This window comes from Callospermophilus lateralis, chromosome 11, assembly GCF_048772815.1.
Source record: "Callospermophilus lateralis isolate mCalLat2 chromosome 11, mCalLat2.hap1, whole genome shotgun sequence".
NCBI lineage: Eukaryota > Metazoa > Chordata > Mammalia > Rodentia > Sciuridae > Callospermophilus > Callospermophilus lateralis.
In genome coordinates, this window is record NC_135315.1 from 46144834 (window position 1) to 46168338 (window position 23505).

General features: G+C 37.7%; 1 protein-coding gene across 1 annotated transcript; it reads right to left on the reverse strand.

Moving 5' to 3' along the window:
- Positions 1-15059: 15059 nt before the first annotated feature.
- On the reverse strand, positions 15060-15989 carry LOC143410230 (olfactory receptor 1A1-like). The gene has a single exon (XM_076870991.1). It carries the CDS (start codon positions 15987-15989, stop codon positions 15060-15062), a length of 930 nt encoding a protein of 309 aa, XP_076727106.1.
- Between the last annotated feature and the right edge of the window lie 7516 nt (positions 15990-23505).

The window sequence follows — 23505 nt, forward strand, 5'->3', positions numbered from 1 at the left end:
TTCATTTTTGTAAAGTTTTCTAATGTTATTTCATTGAGTAGATTATTCATTCCTTTGGTTTGGACCTGTATGCCTTCCTCTATCCCAATAACTTTTAAATTTGTTTTTTTTTATGCTATCCCATATTTCTTGAATGTTCTGCTTATGATTTCTTATCATTTTTGCTGTGTGGTCTATGTTTTTTTCAAGATGATTTATTTGATTTTCATTGTCTGATGTTCTATCTTCTAAGTGGTCTACTCTGTTGGTGATGCTTTCATTTGAGTTTTTAATTTGTTTTATTATTTCTTTCATTTCAATGATTTCTGTTTTTTTTTTTTTTTTTTTTTTTTTTTTTGTACAACCTCAATCTCCCTGTTGAGGTGATCTTTTGCTTCTTGGATTTGTTTATGTAGCTCCTTGTCAAAGTGATATTTCACTGCTTGTATTTGCTCTCTTATATCTTCCTTGAGTTCACAGAAGATTTTAACCATTTATATCCTGAAATCTTTCTTTGCAGTTTTTTCTACAGTAGCTGCCAATGATTCTAATGATATGTTGTCTTGATTTGTTTGTGGTACTTTCTTCCCTTGTCTTTTCATGTTGCTCATGTGTCTTCCTTTCCAGCTCTGTGGATCTGGTGTGTTATTGTTTGTACCCTACAGATTTGTAGTGCTCTTGTAGTGTTCCAAGATCTCTCCTTTGAGGGGAAGGACAATGTTAACAGATCCCAATATCAACAATACATCACCTATGAACAAATTGTTGTTATTAAGACATTTACAGTTTAGTTTCAATGTCCAGAAATGTTGGCTTCAATTATTATTTAAAATATAATCAGTGGGGCTGGGGATGTGGCTCAAGTGGTAGCGCGCTCGCCTGGCATGCGTGCGGCCCGGGTTCGATTCTCAGCACCACGTACAAACAAAGATGTTGTGTCCGCCGATAACTAAAAAATAAATATTAAAAAAATTCTCTCTCTCTCTCTCTCTCTCTCTCTCTCTCTCTCTCCTCTCTCACTCTCTCTTTAAAAAAAAATAAAAATAAAATATAATCAGTAGTTTCATAAAAAAGTTTACAGTTTCTGGCAGTGGACAATGAACTGGGGGTCAGGCATAGGATGATATGTTGAGGGGAGAAGATGTGAGGGTATAGAGTATATATCTTAGGAAATGTGAAGGAGAAATCCAGTGAAGGGGGTTAGTAGCAGGAGAATACATAGGAGGTAATTTGGGGGTAGACAATTACTTGGGAAAACAGTAGAGTATATAAAACACACATATGTTTTTAGAAAAATACAGGAGGTTAAAATAGTATTAGTTGGAGGTTGAAGGAAGAAGAAAGAGAAAAAAGGAAACAAAAAAGAAAAAAATGACAGAAAAAAGAAAGAAAAAAGAAAAAGCAAGAAAAAAATGGGCTTATGTAATTTCTCTATATTATATTATTGAGGTGACTCAGTCCTCAAAGTCCTATTTCATGCAAAGTTCTTAGGTTTACATATGTTGTGGATGTGAGGGCCAGAGGATAGAAGGGTAGAAGAGAAAGAAGAAGAGAAAAAAAAACAAAAAACAAAAAACAAAAAAACTCTTAGAGATCCGTTTCTTCCTCTTCTCATCCAGTAGGTGGAGTTGTCTCATTCAGTAGTTGACTCTGCCCTCAGGATGGTGTAGGTAACCAGGGTGTGAAGACTGGACCTGGTGTGGAGAATCTGGAAGTGGGAGTGCCACCCACCAGTCCCAGCAGGGAAATAGCGCCTCATGGGTCTTTTTTTTTTTTTTTTTTTTTTTTGTGACCACTTGTCTGACTTGAGCCCTCTGTATCGTCTCCCTCTCTTGCCTAGAGATTTCCCAAATCCTGATCTCTCTGTTATGCTCCAGACTTTAGTCCCCTCCCCTCTCTTATTTATCAGGTCCCAACTGCGGGACCTCTCACCCCAGGCTCACACCAGGTGGGCCATGCCCTGTTCTCACTGCACTCCTGTCCGACTGAGAGCTGTTTTTGTGTTGGGTGGCCACTGGGCTGAGTATTGCTGCTGGGGAGGGGGAGAGAATTGGAATACTCAGGAACCTGCTCAAATGGTTATCCGATCTGATAGCCACGCCCACCACAAAATGGCGAGGAAGGTTTTCCAAGATGGAGTCCGTCTGCTTCCAGCCCCGGGGGTATCTGGTGAGGTGGGGGGAGCTGAGCGATGGCCTGTGCTGTGGGTAGGAAGCAGCAGAGTGACCTGGGTGGGAGCAGCGTGCAGCCTGGAGTGCTGGTAGGTGTTTCTGCTAAGCTGCTTGTGAGCCGTGCATGAGCTAGAACTGCGGGTTGTGGGCTTTGGGTCTGGAGTCCGGAGACTTACTTGAGCCCAGAGGCTCTGATTTCTGTGCGGGTGGTTGCAGAGCTGGTGACTTCTGTGAAAATCCAGTGACCCCTGGAGATCCAACCTGGGAGCTGCCCCACCTGATATGACGAGAATGTTGAGCCAAGATGGCGATGGTCTGCTTTCAGTGCTGGGCTGTCTGGTAAGGTTGGGGGAGCTGGACAATGGCGTTGTGCTGTGGGTAGGTAGCAGCTGAGTGACCTGCCTGGGAGCGGAGCAAAGTCTTGGCAGTTTGCAGATGTGTTGATCAGTGATTCTTCTAAGGCACTCGCGGAGTCTTGCATGAACTGGAACTTCAGGCTTTGGTTTCTGCTTGAACACTAAGGTCCGGAACCCTTTGTGGGGTCACAGCACTGGTGATTTCTGCAGAGAGTACTGTATAGGGGTCCTCTAACCCTCTCAGAGATGCAGTATTCTGACCAGGTGAGATCTGGATCACAGAGCAACACAGAATGCTGCCTCCCTCTGGTCCACCATCTTGAAACTGTCCTGATTATTTCTATATGACAACAACTTTCAAAATTCCTTCTTCTAGCTTTCTGTCATGTACAGTACATAATTGATTTTATGGTCATCATACCGTGCAGTTGCACCCCAGAGATTCTTGCTTCTATAAAATGTAACAGTTCCTATTGATGAGCCATTCTTCATTCCTCAAGGCTCTAGTAACCACCATTGTACTCTCACCTTCTATGTGGTCAACTTTTAGTGCAGTCATGCAGTACTCATCTTTCTGTGCCTGACTTAGCTCACTTAACATAATGATCTCAAGTTCCTTCCAGGTTGTCACTAATAACAGAATTTTATTTGATTTTTTATAACTGAATTGCTGCGACCAGTATGGCCAATCTAGCAAGTTTTGGCGATTTGTGAAGGGGGATTAAAAAAAAATAAAGACTTACGGATGCAGATTGTGAGGATATAGCTGGGGTCAGATGGAGCACTACTCTCTGATGGAGAAGCAGAACTAAAGAATTACACCAGCAATCTTTATTTACATATGTCTCATTATCAGATTAAAGACTATGCAAGCATTATTCTTTGTATTCATGAAAATTACAGAGCTAGCAACATTATGCACTTATTTCAACAGTTTATATTCTACAGTTGCAATGTGCAATGTTTGGAGCTTTGTGTCACTCTCAAGCAAGTCCATTGTTTAAAGTTACTGTTAGGCAGGCATGTTCAGGAGCATTGGAACTTGGTGAAACATTGTGGTTGTCCAGCAAGAAAGTTCTCTGTTCCCAGGAGCTGTGTGCCTGAGATCAAGGTTGAGGCTAATTAGACTCTGGCACAGAGCTCCTCATGGAGGGCATTACCACAGCAGTGAGGCATCCTGCACCTTTGCCCAGAAAATTTCCCAGGCACCAAAGCATGCCAAAGCCACGAGGGCATCAAAGACCCCAATCTCAGACACTGCTCTCCCATTCTTTGTCACTGGTCTCTACACTGAATAGTATTTTATTGTCTATATGTACCATATTTCCTTTATCCATTCATCAGTTGATGGATCCATAGGTTGTTTCTATTTCTTGACTGTTGGGAATAGTCCTGCAATGAACATGGAGTGGAGACATCTCTTTGACATATTGATTTCATTGTTTGAGGATACTTACCCAGTAATGGGATCATTGGATCTCATGGTAGTTCTATTTTTAAATTTTTGAGGCAGAATATACATCTGCTTTCCATCTTGGCTGCACTAACTATATTACCAACAACAGTGTGTGAGTGTTCCCCTTTCTTCACATCCTTGACAGAACTTGATTTATCTTTATAGTATTTTTGATACTAGCCATTTTTACTGGGTAAGGTGATATCTCATGGCAGTTTAGATTTGCATTTCACTGATGATTGGGGATGATGAATATTTTTTCATGTATCTGTTGGCCATTTGCTTGTCTTCTTTTTAGAAATATTTATTTAGGCTTATTGGCCATTTTAAAGTTGGTTGCTTTTTACCTATTGAGATTTTGGAGTTTGCTATATATTTTGAATATCAACTTCTTGTCAGATATATATATGGCAAAAATTTCTTCTATTCTGTAGGTTGCTGATGCACTCTGTTGAGCCTTTCCATTGCTGTGCAGAAGCCTTTTAGTTTGATGCAGTCCCATACATTTATTTTTATTTTCATTTCCTGTGTTTTTGACATATTGTCCAAAATGAGCAAGGGCTCACTCCAATGTCCTGAAAAATATCTCCTATGTTTTCTCCAGTAAGTTTCATCCACTGGTTGGCCAGTTTCCAGTGTTACTTGTAAGACTTTGGTTCCTCATGAGTTGATTCTTGTAACTGGTGACAGCCAGGGTTCCAGCTTCATTATTCTGCATGTGGATATTCAATTCTCCCAACACCATTTATTGAAAAGACTTTCCTTTCTCCAATGAGTGTCATTATACCTTTGTTGAAAGCAGATAGCTATAGATGCATGAATTTACTTCTAAATTCTCTTGTTATGTTCCATTTTGGGTCTATGTGTCTGTTTTTATGTAAACACCATGGTATTGTGATTACTAAGGTTTGTAGTATGTTTTGAAGTCAGGTAGTATAATGATTGTTGCTTTGTTCTTTACTTCAAAATGGCCGTGGCTGTTTGAGATTTTAAAAATACCTTCCATATAAACTTTAGAATTGGATTTTCTAACTCTGTGAAGAATGTCATTTGTATTTTGATAGGCATTGCATTTAGTCTGTAAATTGCTTTGGGTGATATGTAAATTTTAACAATTTTGTCTTCTAATCATTGAACACAGGATGTATTTCTACTTTTGTGTATCCTCTTCAATTTCTTTCATCAATTGTTTCATAATTTCCATTGCAAAGATTTTTTTACCTGGGCTTGGGCTATAGCTCATTGGCAGAGCACTTGCCTAGCATCTGTGAGGCACTGGGTTTGATCCTTAGCACCACAAAATAAATAAATAAATAAATAAAATTATTAAAAAGAGAGACTATTCTTTTTTTAAAATATTTATTTTTTAGTTTTAGATGGACACATTTATTTTATATTTATGTGGTGCCGAGGATTGAACCTAGCCTCATGCATGTCAGGCGAGTGTGCTACCACTTAAGCCACATCCTGAGCCCCCAAAAGAGACTATTCTATTAAAAAAGATATTTTGCTTTTTTGATTAAATTTATACCTAGGTACTTTACTTTTTATATAGCTATTGTAAATGAATTTGAATTCCTGGATTCAATTTTAGATTATTTACTATTGACAAATAGCAATGCTACTGATTTTTGTATGCTGACTTTGTGTCCTACATCTTTGCTGAATTCATGTATTCATTTTAATAGATTTTTGGTGGCATTTTGGGGATATATATATATATATATATATATATATATATATATATATACATGTCATCTTCAAACAATAATTCAATTTCTTCTTTTCCAGTCTGATTGTCCTTTATTTCTTTTTCTTTTTCTAGTGCTATATTGAATAAACATGGTGAAAGTGAATCTCTGTATTATCTTTTTTTCCAGACCTTAAAAGAAAGCTTTTAATGTTTTCTCAATGAATATAATGTTAGTCCTGGGTTATTATATGGCCTTTGTACAGTATGTTCCTTGTATACCTAAACTATTCAGCATTTTTATCATGAAGAGATGTAGAATTTTATCAAATGCCTTTTCTGCATCAATTAAGATGACATGTGGTTTTTATCCCTCAATCTCTTGATATGGCATATCATGTTTATTGATTTGTGTATACGGAAGCATCCTTATACCCCAGAATGAATCCCACTTGATCATGGAGAATAATCTTTTTAATGTGCTGATAGATTTGGCTTTCTAGTTTTTGTTAAGGATTTTTACATTTTTGTTTATCAAGGATGTTGGTCTATATTTTTCTTTTTTGTTGTGTATCTGGTTTTTGTATTAGAGTAATGCTGGCCTCATAATGTACTTTTGGAAGAATTCTCTCCTATTTTATTATTTTGAAGTAAGTCATGATTAATTGGAATTATTTTTTTCTGTAGTGTTTGGCAAAATTCAACACCGAAGCTATCTAAACCTGGGCTTTTCTTTGATGGGAGGCTTTTTAAAATTAAAAAAAAAATTATTACTGACCCAATCACTGGAGCCTCCAGAAGTGTGGTGGGCAAGTAAAAGTAGGATGAATGCTTGCATGTCTGCCCGTATTTCACAAATGTTCCCTTTGCTACTTAATCTTTGGGTCAGACTCTGCACATAGATAGTTGATGATTTAAGGTGTGTTTGGCTAAAACAGGTAACTCTCACCCTTCAAAATTGAAGTCATAGAGATAGAATTGGCCAAGATATTTTCAGGATTTGTAGGGAAATCATAGTGAATGGGTTGTCAACTACCAGCTTTTATAACACCCTAGTCTAGACCACTAGAGTGACACCTAGAAGTCTCCAATCATTGGCTCAAACCTAAAGCAGGGCTCAGTCATTGTCCTAACTAACTCAGTCTTGCCTCTCTGACTTGTCCTTTCACCGAGTCACTCTCCTGCAGTCACCTCAGATTCCAGGAACAATAGGTTGGATCCATAAACTTCTTGTGACAAGAATCAAAACTATACCCCAAGCAGCATCAACCAGGCACCGTGTGGCCCATCTTCAGGTAATGATTGACCAGAGCACAGTATGACAGGACTGCTTGACAGTCATACTGTTGTACCCTCTACCCTGTAGTTTTATTCCTTCTCTGCATAATCCTGAAGCTCTCATCAGTACCCCAAAGACAGAACTGAGGATGTGGATCACCCCCCACCCACCATCCCATTTCTTTCCAATGTGGCCACACTGAGAATAAAATTTCCTTCCTGTGTTTACCACCACTTGTCTCCTGTTTGGTCCATTGAAGAAAGTGCTGAATATGTACTACTGGGACTCCCAGAGTCTCGTCCACCTGGCCTAGCTCTCTGGCAATAATAGTGCTTTAAATATCTGGAAGAAAACTTAACTTAAAAGCCATTTATGGAAGGGAGTGGGAAAAAATCAGAACTATCTTTTTTTGTGTTCTTAGGGCACCAAGAATAAGGTACAATTTAAAGAAAGGAAATTTAGATGAAAATAAAATTGATCTGCAGACAGTTGACAGAAATTAATAAGAAGCAGAAACAGCAGTTTCACAATGGCAGAATAGAGAAGGTCATTTTCCTGGCTGCTCCCTGGTGTGAAACCAAGAAAGCAGATAGGCAAGCTTTTCAGCAAGTGGGTGGACAAAAGAAACGGTGGGGGATACTTTATTGGAATTTATTGGATACTGGACATCCAATGCAGATCAGTTAACTCAGGAGGTTGGATATAATAACATAAGGAAGAAATCCTCAGTGCCACAATCAATGCCACAGTGGGAAGCACTAGCCAGAGTGGTCCCTCAGTGAACAAAATGGAAGGACAGGGGAATTGAAGGAACCCACATTTTTGGGAGGACTGAGGCATGTCTGCGTACAGAGTTTAGTGACCAAAGACACTACCCAACTAAACCAAAAGGCATGCTACACAGTATCCTTGTGCAGGAAAGAAGCCACCTTCTTTCCAGGCTGCAATCACAGGACAGGAAAGAAACCATTTAGCAACCACAGCATGGGGGCCAGCAGCTTAGGGAGCTGATTCCTGGCAAACCCAATTGTGGCCTGAAATGCAGGCCTGGAATACCCAGGAGAAAATCAAACATGAAGAGAGGTTTACACAGGGGACAAATGGTTGGAGAAACCCACCTGTCTCTCCCATTTCCCCCTCCAATCTGGCTGCTTGAATGACTGACGGGGAGAGACACGTCTGGCCAGGAATTCGAAAGTATGTGGATGGGAGAGATTGAGTTTGGAGAGTGAACTCAAGACTAGCAAATGTCAGGTCCACAGGTGACATAGTGATCTAATAATTGCCTCCCTCACCACATGAGTGGAACCCAGAGGAGATCCCTGGGATGCAGTCTTCTAGTGTGCAGGAACAATTGCTGGGCCCTGGAGTTGTGCTGATTTAAAGTCACCAGACCAATTAATATTCAGTGAAAAAACCAAAGCCCATCTAAGCCTAAATGTGACTCCAGTAATTCGGCCTACAGGATTACCTCTCTCTCCTCAATGACCCTACCTAACACTGCTGAGAAGGGAAGCTTCAAATATTTTGCATGCCAATGGACAAAATTCTTTAACTTTCATTGAGATTTTTCTTTTTTCTTTTCTTTAATGTGACCTTAATGGTTCTTGGACATTTTTTGCATATTTATATTTGTTTTTTCTCATTTCCAGTATCTTTGAAACTGATTATTCTTCATGAATTAGTATTTTGAGGACTAGGATGTTTGATTAATATATTTTAGGTTTGTTTCATATTATTTTATTGTTATTTTTAAGTTTTAAAAATTTTACTTTATATATTTTTTTCTCTCACTTATATTTCCCCCTTGATTCTCTTTCTCTATTTTTGTCTGCTAACAGCTAATCTCTATTGCTCACTCTTTCTAGCTTCCTTTAATTTTTTTACTTCTATATTCTCTCCTCCTCAAAAATGAAGGAATCAATAAACCAAATTAAAAATTTAATGGAATGTATCACCAATAGACTGGACAGAGTTTAAGATAATGAAAACAAAATATATAATCTTGAAAACAAAGTTGACTATAAATAAAAGATGTTAAGAGACCATGAACAGAACTTCCAAGAACTATGGGATAACATAAAAGACCAAATTTAAAATTTATTGGGATAGATGAAGGCTCAGAGATACAAACCAAAGGAATGCACAATCTGTTCAATAAAATAATATCAGAAAATTTCCCAAATCTAAATAATGAAATGGAAAATCAAATACAGGAGGCTTACAGTACCCCCAAATAGGCAAAAGTACAACAGACCTACACATTATTATGAAAATGCCAAATATTTAGAACAAAGAGATTTTTACAGGCTGAAAAAGAAAAATGGCCAGTCACATTTAGAGGGCAACCAATCTGGATCCAGTTGGTTTCTCAACCCAGACCCCCCCCCCCCCCCAAAAAAAAAAAAAGCAGGTCTAGGAATAATATATAATAGTTCTGAAAGGAAATGGATGCCAGCCAGGAATATTATACCCAGGAAAATTAAACTTCAGAAATGATGATGAAATAAAAGCTTTGAATAATAAATAAAAGTTAAAAGAATTCACAACTAGAAATCCTGTTCTACAAAACATATTCAATAAAATATTTCATGAAATGAAATGAAAAATAAAAGTAAAAACCAGCAAAGGAAGGAATTAACTAAAAGAATAGTCAATCAAAGGAGAAACTAATTCAAAGTAAAAACCAGAAATATATAAAGCAGGGAATAAAAATTGTTTCTCAATAATAACATTGAATGTAAGTGACCTAATCTCATCAACTAAAAGAAACACACTGGCAGATTGGATTAAAATAAAGGACGCAATAACATGCTGTCTCTGAGAGACTCATGTCATAGGCAAAAACATCCACAGACTGAAGGTGAAAGGATGGGAAAAAATATATCATTCACATGGATTTCATAAAAAGGGGTTTCTATCCCAAATCAGAGAAAGTGGACTTCAAGCCAATGTTAATCAGAGGGTCAAAGAAGGACATTTCAAACCGCTTAAGGGAATTATACATCAAAAAGACATAACAATCATAAATATTTATGCCTCAAACAATGAAGAATCTATGTACATAAAAAAAATCCTTCTCAATTTTAAGAATCAAATAGACCACAACACACTAATACTGGGTGACTTTAATACATCTCTCTCACTACTGGATAGATCCTCCAAATAAAAACCAAAGAAAGAAACTATAGAAGTAAAAAATACAATTGATAATTTAGACTTAACAAACATATCCATAATATTTCATTCATCAATGACCAAATATGCTTTTTACTTCGAAGCACACAGATTCTTCTCTAAAATAGACCATATCTTGGGCCAAAGGCAACTCTTAGCAAATTCAAAAAATAGAGATAATTTTACTCTGCATTCTATCAGATACAATGGAATGAAATTAGAAATCAATGATAAATAAAAATAGAAGCTACTCTAACACAGGAGACTAAATAATGTGCTATTGAGGGATCAATGGATAGCAGAAGAAACAGAGTGAAAAAAAATATTTGGAGGTAAGTGAGAATAATAATACAACATATCAAAATCTCTGGGACACTATGAAGGCAGTTCTAAGAGGAAAGTTTATCATATTGAGCTCATTCTTCAAAAGAATAGAAAGTCACCAAATAAATAAGCTAACTCTACATTTAAAATCCCTAGATAAAGAAGAACAAATTAACAACAAAAGTGATAAAAGACAGAATATAATTAAAATCAGAACTGAAACCAATGAAATTGAAACAAAAAATTCAAAACATTGATGAAACAAAAAAAGTTGGTTCTTGGAAAAAATAAATAAAATTGATAAATCCTTAGCCCAGCTAATGAAGAAAAAGAGACAGAAAACTCAAATTACTAAAATTCATGATGAAAAATGAAATATTACCACAGGCACTCTGAAGTACACTTGATATCAGAAACTAGTTTCTTGATATCAGAAACTATTTTGAAAATTTTTCTCTAATAAAACAGAAAATCTTGAAGACATGGACAAATTTGAAGAGACCTATGACCTTCCCAAATTGAATCAGGAGGATATAAAAAATTTGAACAAATCAATTTTCAGCAATGAAATTAAAGACTTCACTTAAAGCCTAATGACAAGAAAAGTCCAAGAAAAGATAGATTCTCAGCTGAGTTCTACCAGACCTTCAAAGAAGAACTGACACTAATCCTCCTTAAATTATCCATAAAATAGGAGAGAACCTTTGCAAGCTCATTTTATGAAAACTAATATCAATCTGATACCAAAACCAGCAAAGTCACAGCAAGGAAAGAAGACTTCAGACCAATATCTTGATGAACATGGATGCAAAAATTCTTAATAAACACTGGCAAATTGCATACAAAAACATATTAAAAAGAGTGCATCATGATCAAGTGGGGTTCATCCCAGGGATGCAAGGTTAGTTCAACATATGGAAGTCTATAAACATAATTCATCACATCAATGGACTTAAAGACAAGAATCACATGAGTATCTCAACAGATGCAGAAAAAGCATTTGACATAATGCAGCATCCATTCATATTCAAAACACTAGAATAACTAGAGGTAGTAGAAAGATACCTCAACACTGTAAAAACTATTCATGTTAAACCCACGGCCAACATCATCTTAAACAGAGAACAATTGAAAGATTCCCTCTAAAAAGTGGAACACGACAAGGATACCCCTTTTCACCACTTCTATTAAACATAGTCCCTGAAACTTCAGCCAGAGCAATTAGAGAGAAGAAAGAAATTAAAGGAATATGGAAAAGAAAATTTTGTTGATGACATGATTCTATATTTAGAAGACCCCAAAACCTCCACCTGAAAGCTTCTAAATGAATTCAGCAAAGTAGCAGGATAGAAAATTCACACCCATAAATCAATTGCTTTCTTGTACAATTGATAGTCATGAATCAACTGAAATAAAAATTAGGAAAACTATCCCATTTACAATAACCTCAAAAAAGGTTTAGGAATCAATATAACAAAAGATGTGAAAGACCTCTTCAATGAAAACTAGAAAACAAAACACTAAAGAAAGAAATTGAAGAGGATCTTAGAATATTGAAAGATTTCTCACATTCTTGGATAGGCAGAATTAATATTGTCAAAATGGCTATATTACCAAAAGCACTATACACAGATGTAATGTAATTCCTAATAAAATTCCAATGACGTTCTTCACAGAAACAGAAAAGGAAGTCAATAAATTCATTTGGAAATAGAAAGGCACAGAATACCCAAGGGAGAAGAGTGAAGCAGGAGGCATCACAATAGTAGACTTTAAATTATACTGAAGCTATGGTAACAAAAACAGTATTGGCACCAAAGAAACACAATGGAACAGAGTAGAAGACAGGGAGACAAACCACCAAAAATAGTTATCTCACACTAGACAAAGTCACCATAAATGTATATTGGAGAAAAGATAGCCTCCTCAACAAATAGTCCAGGGAAAACTGGAAATCCCTATGTAGCAAAATGAAATCAAACTTTCATTTCTCACCTTGCACAAAACTCAACTCAAAGTTGATCCAGTACCTAGGCATTAGACTAGAGACTGTGCACCTTCTAGAAGATAAAGTGTGCCCAACTCTCTATTGTGTTGGCTTAGGAACCAAATTTCTCAACAAGACTCCTAAAGTGCATTATGTAAAATAAAAAACAATATATAAGATTTTATCAAACTAAAAACTTCTTCACTGCAAAGGAAACAGTCAAGAACATGAAGAGAAAGCCTACAGAATGGGAGAAAATTTTTACCACCTACACCTCAGGTAGAGCATTAAATCCAGGATATATAAAGAACTCAAAAACTTAACACACACATACACACATACACACACGCACAAAAAAACCCCCCCAAAACAAAAAACCACCCAAATGCCCCATCAATAAATGTGCAAAAGAACAGAACAGAGACTTCACAGAAGAAGAAATACAATCAGTCAACAAATACATAAAAGAGTGTTCAACATCTCTATCAAGTAGAGAAGTGCAAATTAAAACTACACTGAGATTTCATCTTACTCCCATCAGAATAGTAATTATCAAGAATATAAATAACAATAAATATTGATGAGGATGATGGTGGAAAAGTTACACTCATACATTGTGGTAGGACTACAAATTTGTGCAACCACTCTGGAGAGCAATATGGAGATTCTCAGAAAATTTAGAATGGAACCACCATTTGACCCAGTTATCCCACTCCTTAGCATATATCCAGAGGAGTATCATCAATATCTATGGCAGCTCAATTCACAGTAGCTAAACTATTGAACCAACCTAGGTGCCCTTCAATAGATGAATGGATAAAGAAAATGTGGTATATATACACCATGGAATATTATTCAGCCATAAAAAGAATGAAATTATGGCATTTTTCCAATGAATGAATGGAATTGGAGACTATCATGCTAAGTGAAATAAGCCAATCCCCCCAAAACAAATGCTAATATTCTCTCTGATATGTTTACGCTAACACAATAAGGAGGTGGAGGGAAGAATAGAAGTTCATTGGATTAGATAAAGGGAATGAAGGTAAGGGGGGGGGGATGGGAATAGGAAAGACAGTAGTATGGATCGATAATTATTTTCCTGTGTTCACCCGACCAGTGTAACTCCACATCAGGTACAACCATGAGAATGGGAAGTTATACTCCACATGTGTATAATATGTGAAAATACAATCTAGTGTCATGTATTTCTAAAAAGAACAAATAAACCACATCTCCAAACTGATGACTGCTCAGGATTCTGTCTAACCTTTACAACTACAAACAGTATTTCTTATTTCTAAATTTCCCTTTTGTTATGAGGGAGGGCCTGAATCTTCAAAACAAAGTAAGAATTGCATTAAATAGCACTGGGAGGCCCTGCATGATTTTCCTCTGTTCTCCCACATCATTCTTCTCTGCTCCCCACCAGGCTCTGCACCCAAGGAAGTTGATCCATGTGGACTACACAATGGGCTGCCTTATGCTCTGGCTTCTGATTGGGTCAATGGAGAGCTACAGAAGAGATCCGATAAGGAAAGAGTGAGGTGAGTTTATTTCTCAACTGCTAATTCCAGATTGATTCCTCTTTTAGTAAACTTAGAGATCCTGTGGAGCATCTGGCTTGGCATATTACTCTCTCTGTCCCTGTCCATCTCTATTTCCCCTCCTCTGCCCTATGGGGCCTGGTGTGCAAAGACCTTCTTGCTGAGCATCGGGGTTTTGCACTATCACGGATGGTTTCCTTGTATTTCTCTATGTTCTTCATTTATTATATGGTACCTTTTTTTGGTCAGTGTACCTTCATTTCATATTGTCATGAATTATGACAGCAATTTATTATGCCAGCACTATATTAATTAATTAAATGAGAATAATTATTATTTTAAGCTGTAGAGATCTTCTAACTACTTTCATTTTAGTAAAATTTTAGAAAGAACCTTATGATCTTAAGAGACAGCCTGTTTTAATCAAATATGAAGAAAGAACAAAACTATATTCCTAGATTCCTAAAAGATTTTAAGGATGGATTTATAAATCATGTCCAGTTCAGTTACCTCTAGTCATTATCAGACTATGCATGAGAGACAATCTTATTATTCATCCATTCCAACTTTGCCCATGTTTACTTTAGGGGACCAAGATTATGAAGATATAGTCACATGTGAACATAGCTCCTGCCCTTGGGGGCTTGCAAGCTTAGTAGGTGGGATTATACCTAATCACATCATCAAGCACATTAATCAAATAACAATTGACATGCAAATGGTGACCTGAAGTCTTCAAAGCATGAGCTGAGGTGATCACACCCTGTGACACAGGCAGGACTGATATTAGGATTCCAATATGTATATATAAAAGCTGAGGCTCACACTTTTCCAACTTTACTCTGCTAGTCAGTTGTATAAGTGAAACATGAACCCAATAGCTGTACTGCTTCTCTGCCAAAAGGAACATAAATGTGGTCAAACTGACAATTTTCATAAATTCTTTTATCAAATGTCACAAGATTTTTGGAATTAGGAATTTAAGGCTGCAAACTTCCAAGGCAAAACTTCTCTATAGAAGAAGATACTGGAGGTGGAATTCCAAGTTCCTCCCAGTGGTGAGCACTGTGTGCAGTGTATGACCTCACATTGGTTATGAAGAGCTTCTTCTCTGAAAGAGTTTCTTCAGAGCAGCCTTCATGTCTTGGTTTCTCAGACTGTAGATGAAAGGATTTAACATCGGGGTCACTGTCATGTACATCACAGCAAGCACAGCATCCTTTAGGCTGTAACTGGTCAGAGGTCGGAAATACATGCCCATGACTGTCCCATAGTACAAGGAAACAACTGTGAGGTGAGAACCACAGGTGGAGAAGGCTTTGCGTACACCCTTCGTGGATGGAACACGGAGGACCGTGGAAAAGACACGAACATAGGAGACAACGATGCACAGTAATGGCACAGAGAAAACAGCAACCCCTAGGTACATCATCTTCACGTTCAAGTGTATGTCAGAACAGGACAGCTTAAGCAAGGGGGAAATGTCACAGTAGAAGTTGGCCACTTCCTTGCTGCCACAGAAGGACAGACCAGCTGTGAGCAGAGTGTGAGGAAGGGCATTGGCATTTCCAATCAGCCAGGATGCAACCACCAGCAGGACGCAAGACCTTGGACTCATGATGGTTGTATAATGAAGAGGGCGGCTGATGGCCATGGCTCGGTCATATGCCATGGCCGCCAGCATGTAGCTGTCTGTGTTGGCTAAAGCTATCATGAAATACATCTGTGTCAGGCATCCCCCAAAGGAGATGGCTTTGCTGTCCAGGAGATGATTGGCCAGCATCTTAGGGATGGTTACAGAGGAGAAGAAGATATCGACAAAGGAGAGGTTGGCCAGGAGGAAATACATGGGGTTGTGGAGGTGACTGTCAGATAGAATGGCGAGGATGATGAGTAAGTTTCCCACGACTGTGATGGGGTAAATGAACAGGAAGAGGATGAAGAAGAAATCCTCCTGCTCCTGCTGACCCGTGACTCCCAAGAGGATGAACTCCATGGTAGAAGACTGGTTTTCTTCTCTCATGGTTCCTTCAACATGAAAGAGAAGAAGAGTCCAGAATTATTAGTGCCATACTGTGCATTATGATCTCTGTATGTATCTTCTGACTCCAGTGATCTGCTTTCTCAATGCCTGCCTTCATAAAATCCAGAGACATTCAAACTTTGAAGAAACATTTCTGTTGGTCTCTGGGACTAATTGACATTCACTCATGTCTGAGAAGTGAGCAATGTGTGAATCAGAAGTGCTCATCCTCCCCTGTAAGCACACGCTAAACTCTCAAGACTCAATCATTTCATAATTAAATCTCATATTCCATGGTCTAGAGTCTATGGAAAAATCAAAATATGTGCCAAATACAGTTCATTCATTCATTCATTCATTCATTCAGTGGATAAGGCATAGTCCCTACTCTCAAGGACCTGATAATTTAATGGAGAAGCCAGAATCACACACTGATTTTATTATATATAATAGGGAACAGACGACCTTTGGAGTTTTTGACTAATTTCTCCAGGCTATGGATCAGTTAGTGGATAGATGGGCCTGGAAATGTGGAATTGTTCTATGACCAAACAAAGAGTGATCCCAGACCCCATAAGGTAATGGGTCTGTATGGGGCATTAGGAGACTGTAAATCAAAAGGCTCACTGGGTTTAGATTCCACCAAAATAAACCAGTGAATTTTCTCCCTTGGTGTCCCATTTTGGAAGTAGACTTTTGCTGTTGTTACAGAGTGTGTGAGAATTACAGATCACCATGCTTGTTGAGCAACATTGAAAGGGAAAAAAAATCCTTTAGTGAGCAAGACAGGCAGGCGACTGAGAGCAGGCTAGTGACTCAAAGAACTCTCAGCACTTGAATTGTGGAAGCACAGCGTTTATAAAGACAAAAACCACCAAAAACCACAAGGATGTAGGTGAGAAAAGACTTTGTTGAGACAGATATTTTGATTATATCAGGGAATTGTTTTGATTACATTTCAGAGTCATTTTTGTTATATATGAGGGCCATAGTCAGGGCCATGGAAGGTCCTACTCTATTGTCAACCATACATACAGCTGTCAGGAGGCTGAAAAGAAAACATTTTAAGCAAACATAAAATGAAGTCAGGTCAGAACAAAATGGTATTATTTTGATTCTTTTATATTTCACCACTTCCTTAAAATGTTTTATATCTGACAAGCCCTCAAGTATACAGAATCACCATTCTTTTCTCTTCAGACTTCTTTCTGTTCTTAGTTATTTTGTGTTGTGACTCATGCAACTTCACAGTACCTACAAAAACTGTTTAATAAGCTCACAAGTCTAGTTTGGCAGACCTGGTCTCCTCTTCCCATATTTTCATGTCCAATCATCTGGACAACATGTCTTGCCACCCCACTTAGCATATATCTAGTCTAAGAAGAATGTAAGATTTTGGAAAGTGGAATATAATATATTGTTTATTTTTAACTTCTCCAGAATGATAATGGATAAGTGTTGTTCATTGCAAATACCAATAAGCTTTCCCTCCATATTGCTTGAGTGAACCTTGGATTATTGTATTCCCTACATGTAGGATACTCACAAGAAAAATCTCCCAATTTAGCTCTCATCAGTGCCTTGGTTATTTTGATTCTTGTTTTACTATAATGTCTATGTTATTCTGCCTTTATACTTCATGTTTCAGTGCTTTGGCTCAAACCATCTTACTCTTCTAACTGAAATATCATTAGTTCTCCCTTCACTGCTCCATTGCAGGTTCCTCTTTGTCCCATCTTGCATTTTAAGACATACTAATTATGACAGTTGGCAAGCTGCTTGTCCATATCCATACTATTCTCTTCTCTTTGGACATTCAACTAGACTACATTTCCCAGATTCCCTTCTGTTGAGGTTTAGTCATATGAGCGAGTTCTAGCCAATCCACTTATGTGAACCAGTGCTGGGCTTCCTCTTCTCTCTGTTGTGCCAAATGTATTCAGATGTGGAGGATGCTGGATGGGATGATGAAGTCCCGTGAAGGGTGATGAGCCTATATTCCTAGTTCTCCACATCCAGGAGAGACACGCACCACCAAGAATACCCACATGGACTGTTTCTTAGAAAAGATGTAATCTCTTATTTTCTTAAAGCCACTTTACAGTGTGCAATCAATTAGTTGCAGTAATCTGAGTTCTCATAAATAATTCACCAATTTTTCTGAAGAGGCTTCCACTTAAAAATTAATTAAATCTGTAATTAATTTAATCATTACTTCTCAGTGTTTCTTATAGTAATATGTGAATTATATGCTAGACACGAGAGATGGAGGTCTACTTCTTCTGTCATATCTAATCAGGATGTACATTATCATCTCTATATCTAAAGCACTTTGGGTTTGTCTTTTAAGGTATCTTTTCTTATCTTCATCTAGAATTCCTATACTTCTGATTTCAAAGGGTTCTATAAACCTGGAGGCTCAGAGACTATGTTTAGTTTATATGATACAGCAATGTAAGATTTTAGAGGTTGGGCTCTAAGCAACATGGCACACAAAGCTGATGTTGACAGGTCCCATTCTTAATAAAATACATAGAAAGTTTAGAAAAATGTGAATATAACCCCCCCCACCAAAAACATAGCTAAAACGTAAAAGAAAGAGATGGGCGTACCTGGTTGAGAGGCAAAAAGAAAATTCAGAACAAGAAATGAAAGGCATAGTCAATGCTGTAGTGGCCCCTTGGGGTTTGTGATAAAGAATTAAGTGGGTCCTCAGGGCTGGGACTTGGGATGTTTGTGCCATTTGGTTGAATAGATGTGGCCATAGAGCCACATAAAGCATGGAGATTAGTAGTCTGTATAAAATGCTTGAAGATTAGCCTATTTGTAAAAGGAACACTAGAAAGAATTTGCTAAGTCATGATTGTAAACAAAAGATATTATTCTAATGGAGGGGGGCAAGGGATAAATGGAGGAACTGTGATTGGGCAAAGGGGAGTGAAAAAAGGGGAGGGGTCATGGGGGCAGGAAAGATGGTGGAATGAGATGGACATCATTACCCTAGGTACATGTGTGACTGCACATATGGTGTGATGCTACGTCGTGTTCAACTGGAGAAATGAAAAGTTGTGCTGCAATTACATACAATGAATCAAAATGCATTGTGCTGTCATATATATCTAATTAGAATGAATAAATTAATTTTAAAAAGATATTATTCATAGAAAAATGTGATCATCTACAAATAAATCCATGGAATCTATGGATGAACAAAGAGATTTCAATAATTTTCTTAGTTATAAACCATTATGTAGAAAAATTGATGCTATATTTATGTAAATTAGAAAATATTATTTCAAAAAGATTCTACATTAAAAATAGTTGTAGAAAATTTTGAGGCCTCTAGAAATAATTCTAACTAAAGAGGTCCAAAACAGTTTTTTAATCTCAATAAATTTTCATAAACTTTAATGAAAGAAAAAAAAAAGAAATTTGGGGCTATAGGGAATGTTCATGGAAAGTCTCACTGTATAAACCTCAGTTCTTTTCCAGGTAATCTCTGAATTCAATGAAATCCCAATGCAAATACCACAGGGTTTCCTTTACACATAAAATTTAACAAACTGTTCCAAACTAAAACAATTTGTGGAAGGACTACAAGGAAGAAGGAATCAGCAAACCATGAGCCCACATGTAGGAAAGCTGAAATTCATACACCTTCCACCAAATAATTATCTTTCTAACTAGCCCTACAGAATTCAAGCACATGGCCTCAAGATAACATGCATGAGATGCGTCTTATCATATAGGAAAATTATAAATGGCCCATTCAGTGAGGGATGGATAAGGAAATTGTACTATATTCTTATTAATGAATTCCTTTCAACTGTTTTTAAAAAATAAATTCACATTGATAAATCAGACACAAATAATGTAGTGAGAAAAAGCAAGTTACTGGAACATATATGGCACATCAGAAAATACATGTACATGTTAATCTAAAGTAATATACCTAGAATGTAGCAGGAATATAAGTCCTGAATGGAAGTATCTTACCAATGGTAGAAGAGTGGTCATCTCTGGAGTGGGAATCAGAAAGAAGATTTTGGATGGGAATAAGAACATTTCAAGTGTATCTGTAATATTTATTTTTAAAAATTGGAGGAAATATGAAATGTTCTCTTTATTCTATACAAGTTTTTGTTATGTTATTCTCTGCACTACTCTGGTATTTTAGCAATATCATAACTAATACATTCAATTCTAAATCGAGATTTCAAATGTTTGGTGATAATTTGGTTTAGAGTGTAGCCATGATGCTGCTAGTGGATCAAGTCCGTTTTTTTTTTTTTTCCCCAGTACTAGAGATTGAACCAAGGGGCATTCTACCACTGAGCTATATTCCCAGGCTTTTTAATGTTTTAAAATTTTGAGATAGGATCATTAAGTTGCCAAGTCCAGTCTGAAACTTGAAATCTCCTGCCTCAATCTTCAGAATCACTGGAATAGTGGGTGTGCAGTACCAAGCCTGGTTTAAGCCCATGTTTCACTGGAGGTAGGAGATGGAGAGAGGTTTCCTTTTGAATGAGCTAAGAACAAAAAAGAGGGTACATTGGGATGGAGATCCAGGGTCCATACATCAAGCTATGTGAGGGAGAAAAAACAGCAGTATTTTCAGTGTCTACATTAATACCAGCTCTTTCATTAACTGGCAAACGTATTTTAGCCTCTTCCGTCATTCAATGAATCGTCCTCAGTCCTATAACTCTAACTCCCTCTCCTTTTCTTATCTCTATTCTTCCTTTATGAATTGGTCTTGCCTATAGAGATGTCTGTCTGTTGGAATAAAAATATAATACACAAATATGTTTGTGTCCATTTCTTTAAAAATCACTCATGTCTACGCATCAATACATAGATGAAGTCCAAACTCCTTATGGAGATAACCTCAAGTACCAAAAAATTCAGACAGTGGAGGATGACTCCAGGAAAAAAAAAATTGTTGTATATCTTTCTCAGAGCTGAGGGAACAGAAAAGGACAGGGAAGGGGGAAGACATCAGCCTGGGAAACAAGTTGATTTTATTTTGTGGAGGATTTTCATCTCATGCAAGGTCTTTATGCTTTATTCATTAAGTACTAAGAATTATTAGGGTGTTTGTGGGTTTCACTAACCATTTTTGGTTTGTTCAGTGTAAACATGTGTTTGAATGAATATAATAATTTATCAATGAAGTTGGAAACACTCTGACTGACAATCCAGTGTAAGGACAACCTTAAAGTGTTAAGAAATATAAAAAGGTGGGGGTGAGGTTAAGAATGTAAGAAAGAGAGGCACCAGATAGAAGAAGTGGTTGTAATAAGTGCAGGAGTAAAGCAACAGGGAAAGAGGATCTGAGCACAGGATGGTCTTCAGGATGGAAAGCCAAAGGGTATGATATTCGAGTGTGGTCACAGGGAGAGAGGATTTCTGTGGAAACCATGGAGAAAGAGATGTAATGACCCTTATGCTACCAGGGAGAGGAGCGGGAGGTGTATCCACATGAATGCTAGAGGCAGCCAGGGCCTTGAGTTCAATGGAAGGAAGTCAAAGTCTCAAACACTGCTGACCACTAATATCCACTTTCTGGGACATGTTTGTGCTCTGAGAAGTCAGTGACATGAGTGTAATGGTGCTGAGGACAATTGTTTAGGGACAAAGAGGCTAAGTGCTTCCCTTTGTTTTGGGGGGCAATAGAGATGGTCAAGGAGGCATCCTTCATGTGCTTTAGATTCTCACCTGTGCTTTGACAAGGAGACACCACCACCTTGTGAAGGGCCCTTTCCGAGATGCTGCTGAGTGTGGAGTGAATGGCGTCTCCTCTCTAAGGCCATGCAGGTGTGTGAGTGTGCATGCACACAGCACAAGCCACAAAGACTATGACTTCAGGAGACAGACAGGACCTAAGATCTAGATAACCCGTCTTGCCTACCTCATCCTGATCCTGTGTTCATGGACAGGAGCCCTGGAGAAGTGAGGTCAGTGGGGAGGATACCATCTCTGTTGTATATCACATCTTGGGAACTTTAGGATCTGAACTCAGGGTGAGGTTTGTACCCTGGTTTAACTACTGTAAGAAATATGACTTTTGGCATTTATTTTACCTGATAAATAATATCTTTAAAAAATGGCATAATAGTTCAACTTACCTTGTAGGGGCTTTGCAAGGGTCAAGGAAAGGAATGCATGTGGTGAAGATGCTGGCGATCTACTGCTTGATGTTGGTGTTATAAACCATCTGTAATGTCCACAGCCCTCACCTGTGGAGTCAGCTTAGATGTTGTCAAGAAATGTCCTGAACAGGAGGCTGTCACTGCTTTTCCACACATGGGAAGTTTGCAGGCATCTGGTATACCATCGGCTAGCCTTCCTTTTGGAGTTCAAGCTTGCCTGGGTCTCTGTGAGTGAGGTAGAGAAGATAGGTCCAGGATGGTTTGGAAAGAGGCACTCTTAGTTGATCTATGAAATAGAAGGGACAGAAAGAACTGTTCAGGATGGAGCCTGAGAATGAGAAATCTAGTTTCCCTTCAAGGAAGCTGAGTAGGCCTTAGTAGAAAGGTGGTTAGGAATGAGCCATCAGGTTATAAGTCTCCTAAACCATGACTCTCCTGTGTCTTCATTCAGGTCAAAGAGTAATTGTTGGGACTCATTGACACTCCTCGAGTGGGTCCCTGAGGGGATATAGTGGCTCCCAACAGTAATCTTCCCCAGAAGGTAGGATGGGTAAAAAGACTGTGTCTCTAGGGTCTGAGCTGTGGGCTGACCTATTCCACCTTCTTTGTGATCTCTCCTCTGTTGTTTAGCTTACTCTAGAAACTCCCTCATGGGAGTTGCAAGGACTATGGTTCAGTTGAGCTGCTGGTATTTCTTCCTTCCTAGTCTGTTAAGTGTGACAAAGAAAAAGAATTGTACTTCATTTTTTTCCATTTAATTTGACTTGGAGAGTTTTAGGGTACAAGGTATACTCCCTTTAATATAGCATGCTGAGAGTTGGTTTCCACATTTTCTAGGTACTTAAGAGATGAAAAGGATCTAGATGTCATGTAGTCCACTTTATGCATATGTCATCTTTAGAACAGCTCTGAATAATGGTTATTGTCCCATGATTTAGCACTTCCTATGGTAGTGAGCCACTATCTTCTGTAGAGGTTAATGGTGATTATAAGCCTTGAAAGCATGACTGTTGACTCTACAATTTAGTAAATATAACTGACCTTGAGCCATTATTTATGGAAATAATAATGATAATGAGATCAACATTGTTATAATAATGATTGAATGAATTAGTAGCTGGAGAATTCTTTTTTTATTTCAAAAAATTTTATATTTAGAATACAAAGTTATTCAATATATACAATATAGACATATTCTTCATACAAGGAAAATTATTCAAAAGCCTAAGACCAAAAATCTTGAAAACAAATGAGTCTTAGTTTTTGTTCTTAAAATGTTCTGGGTGCAAGATACCTTGTATAATTATCTAATCCACAACTTCACCTGTAAGCTAAAACTGCTTCTGTGAGAAAGAAGTTCCTTT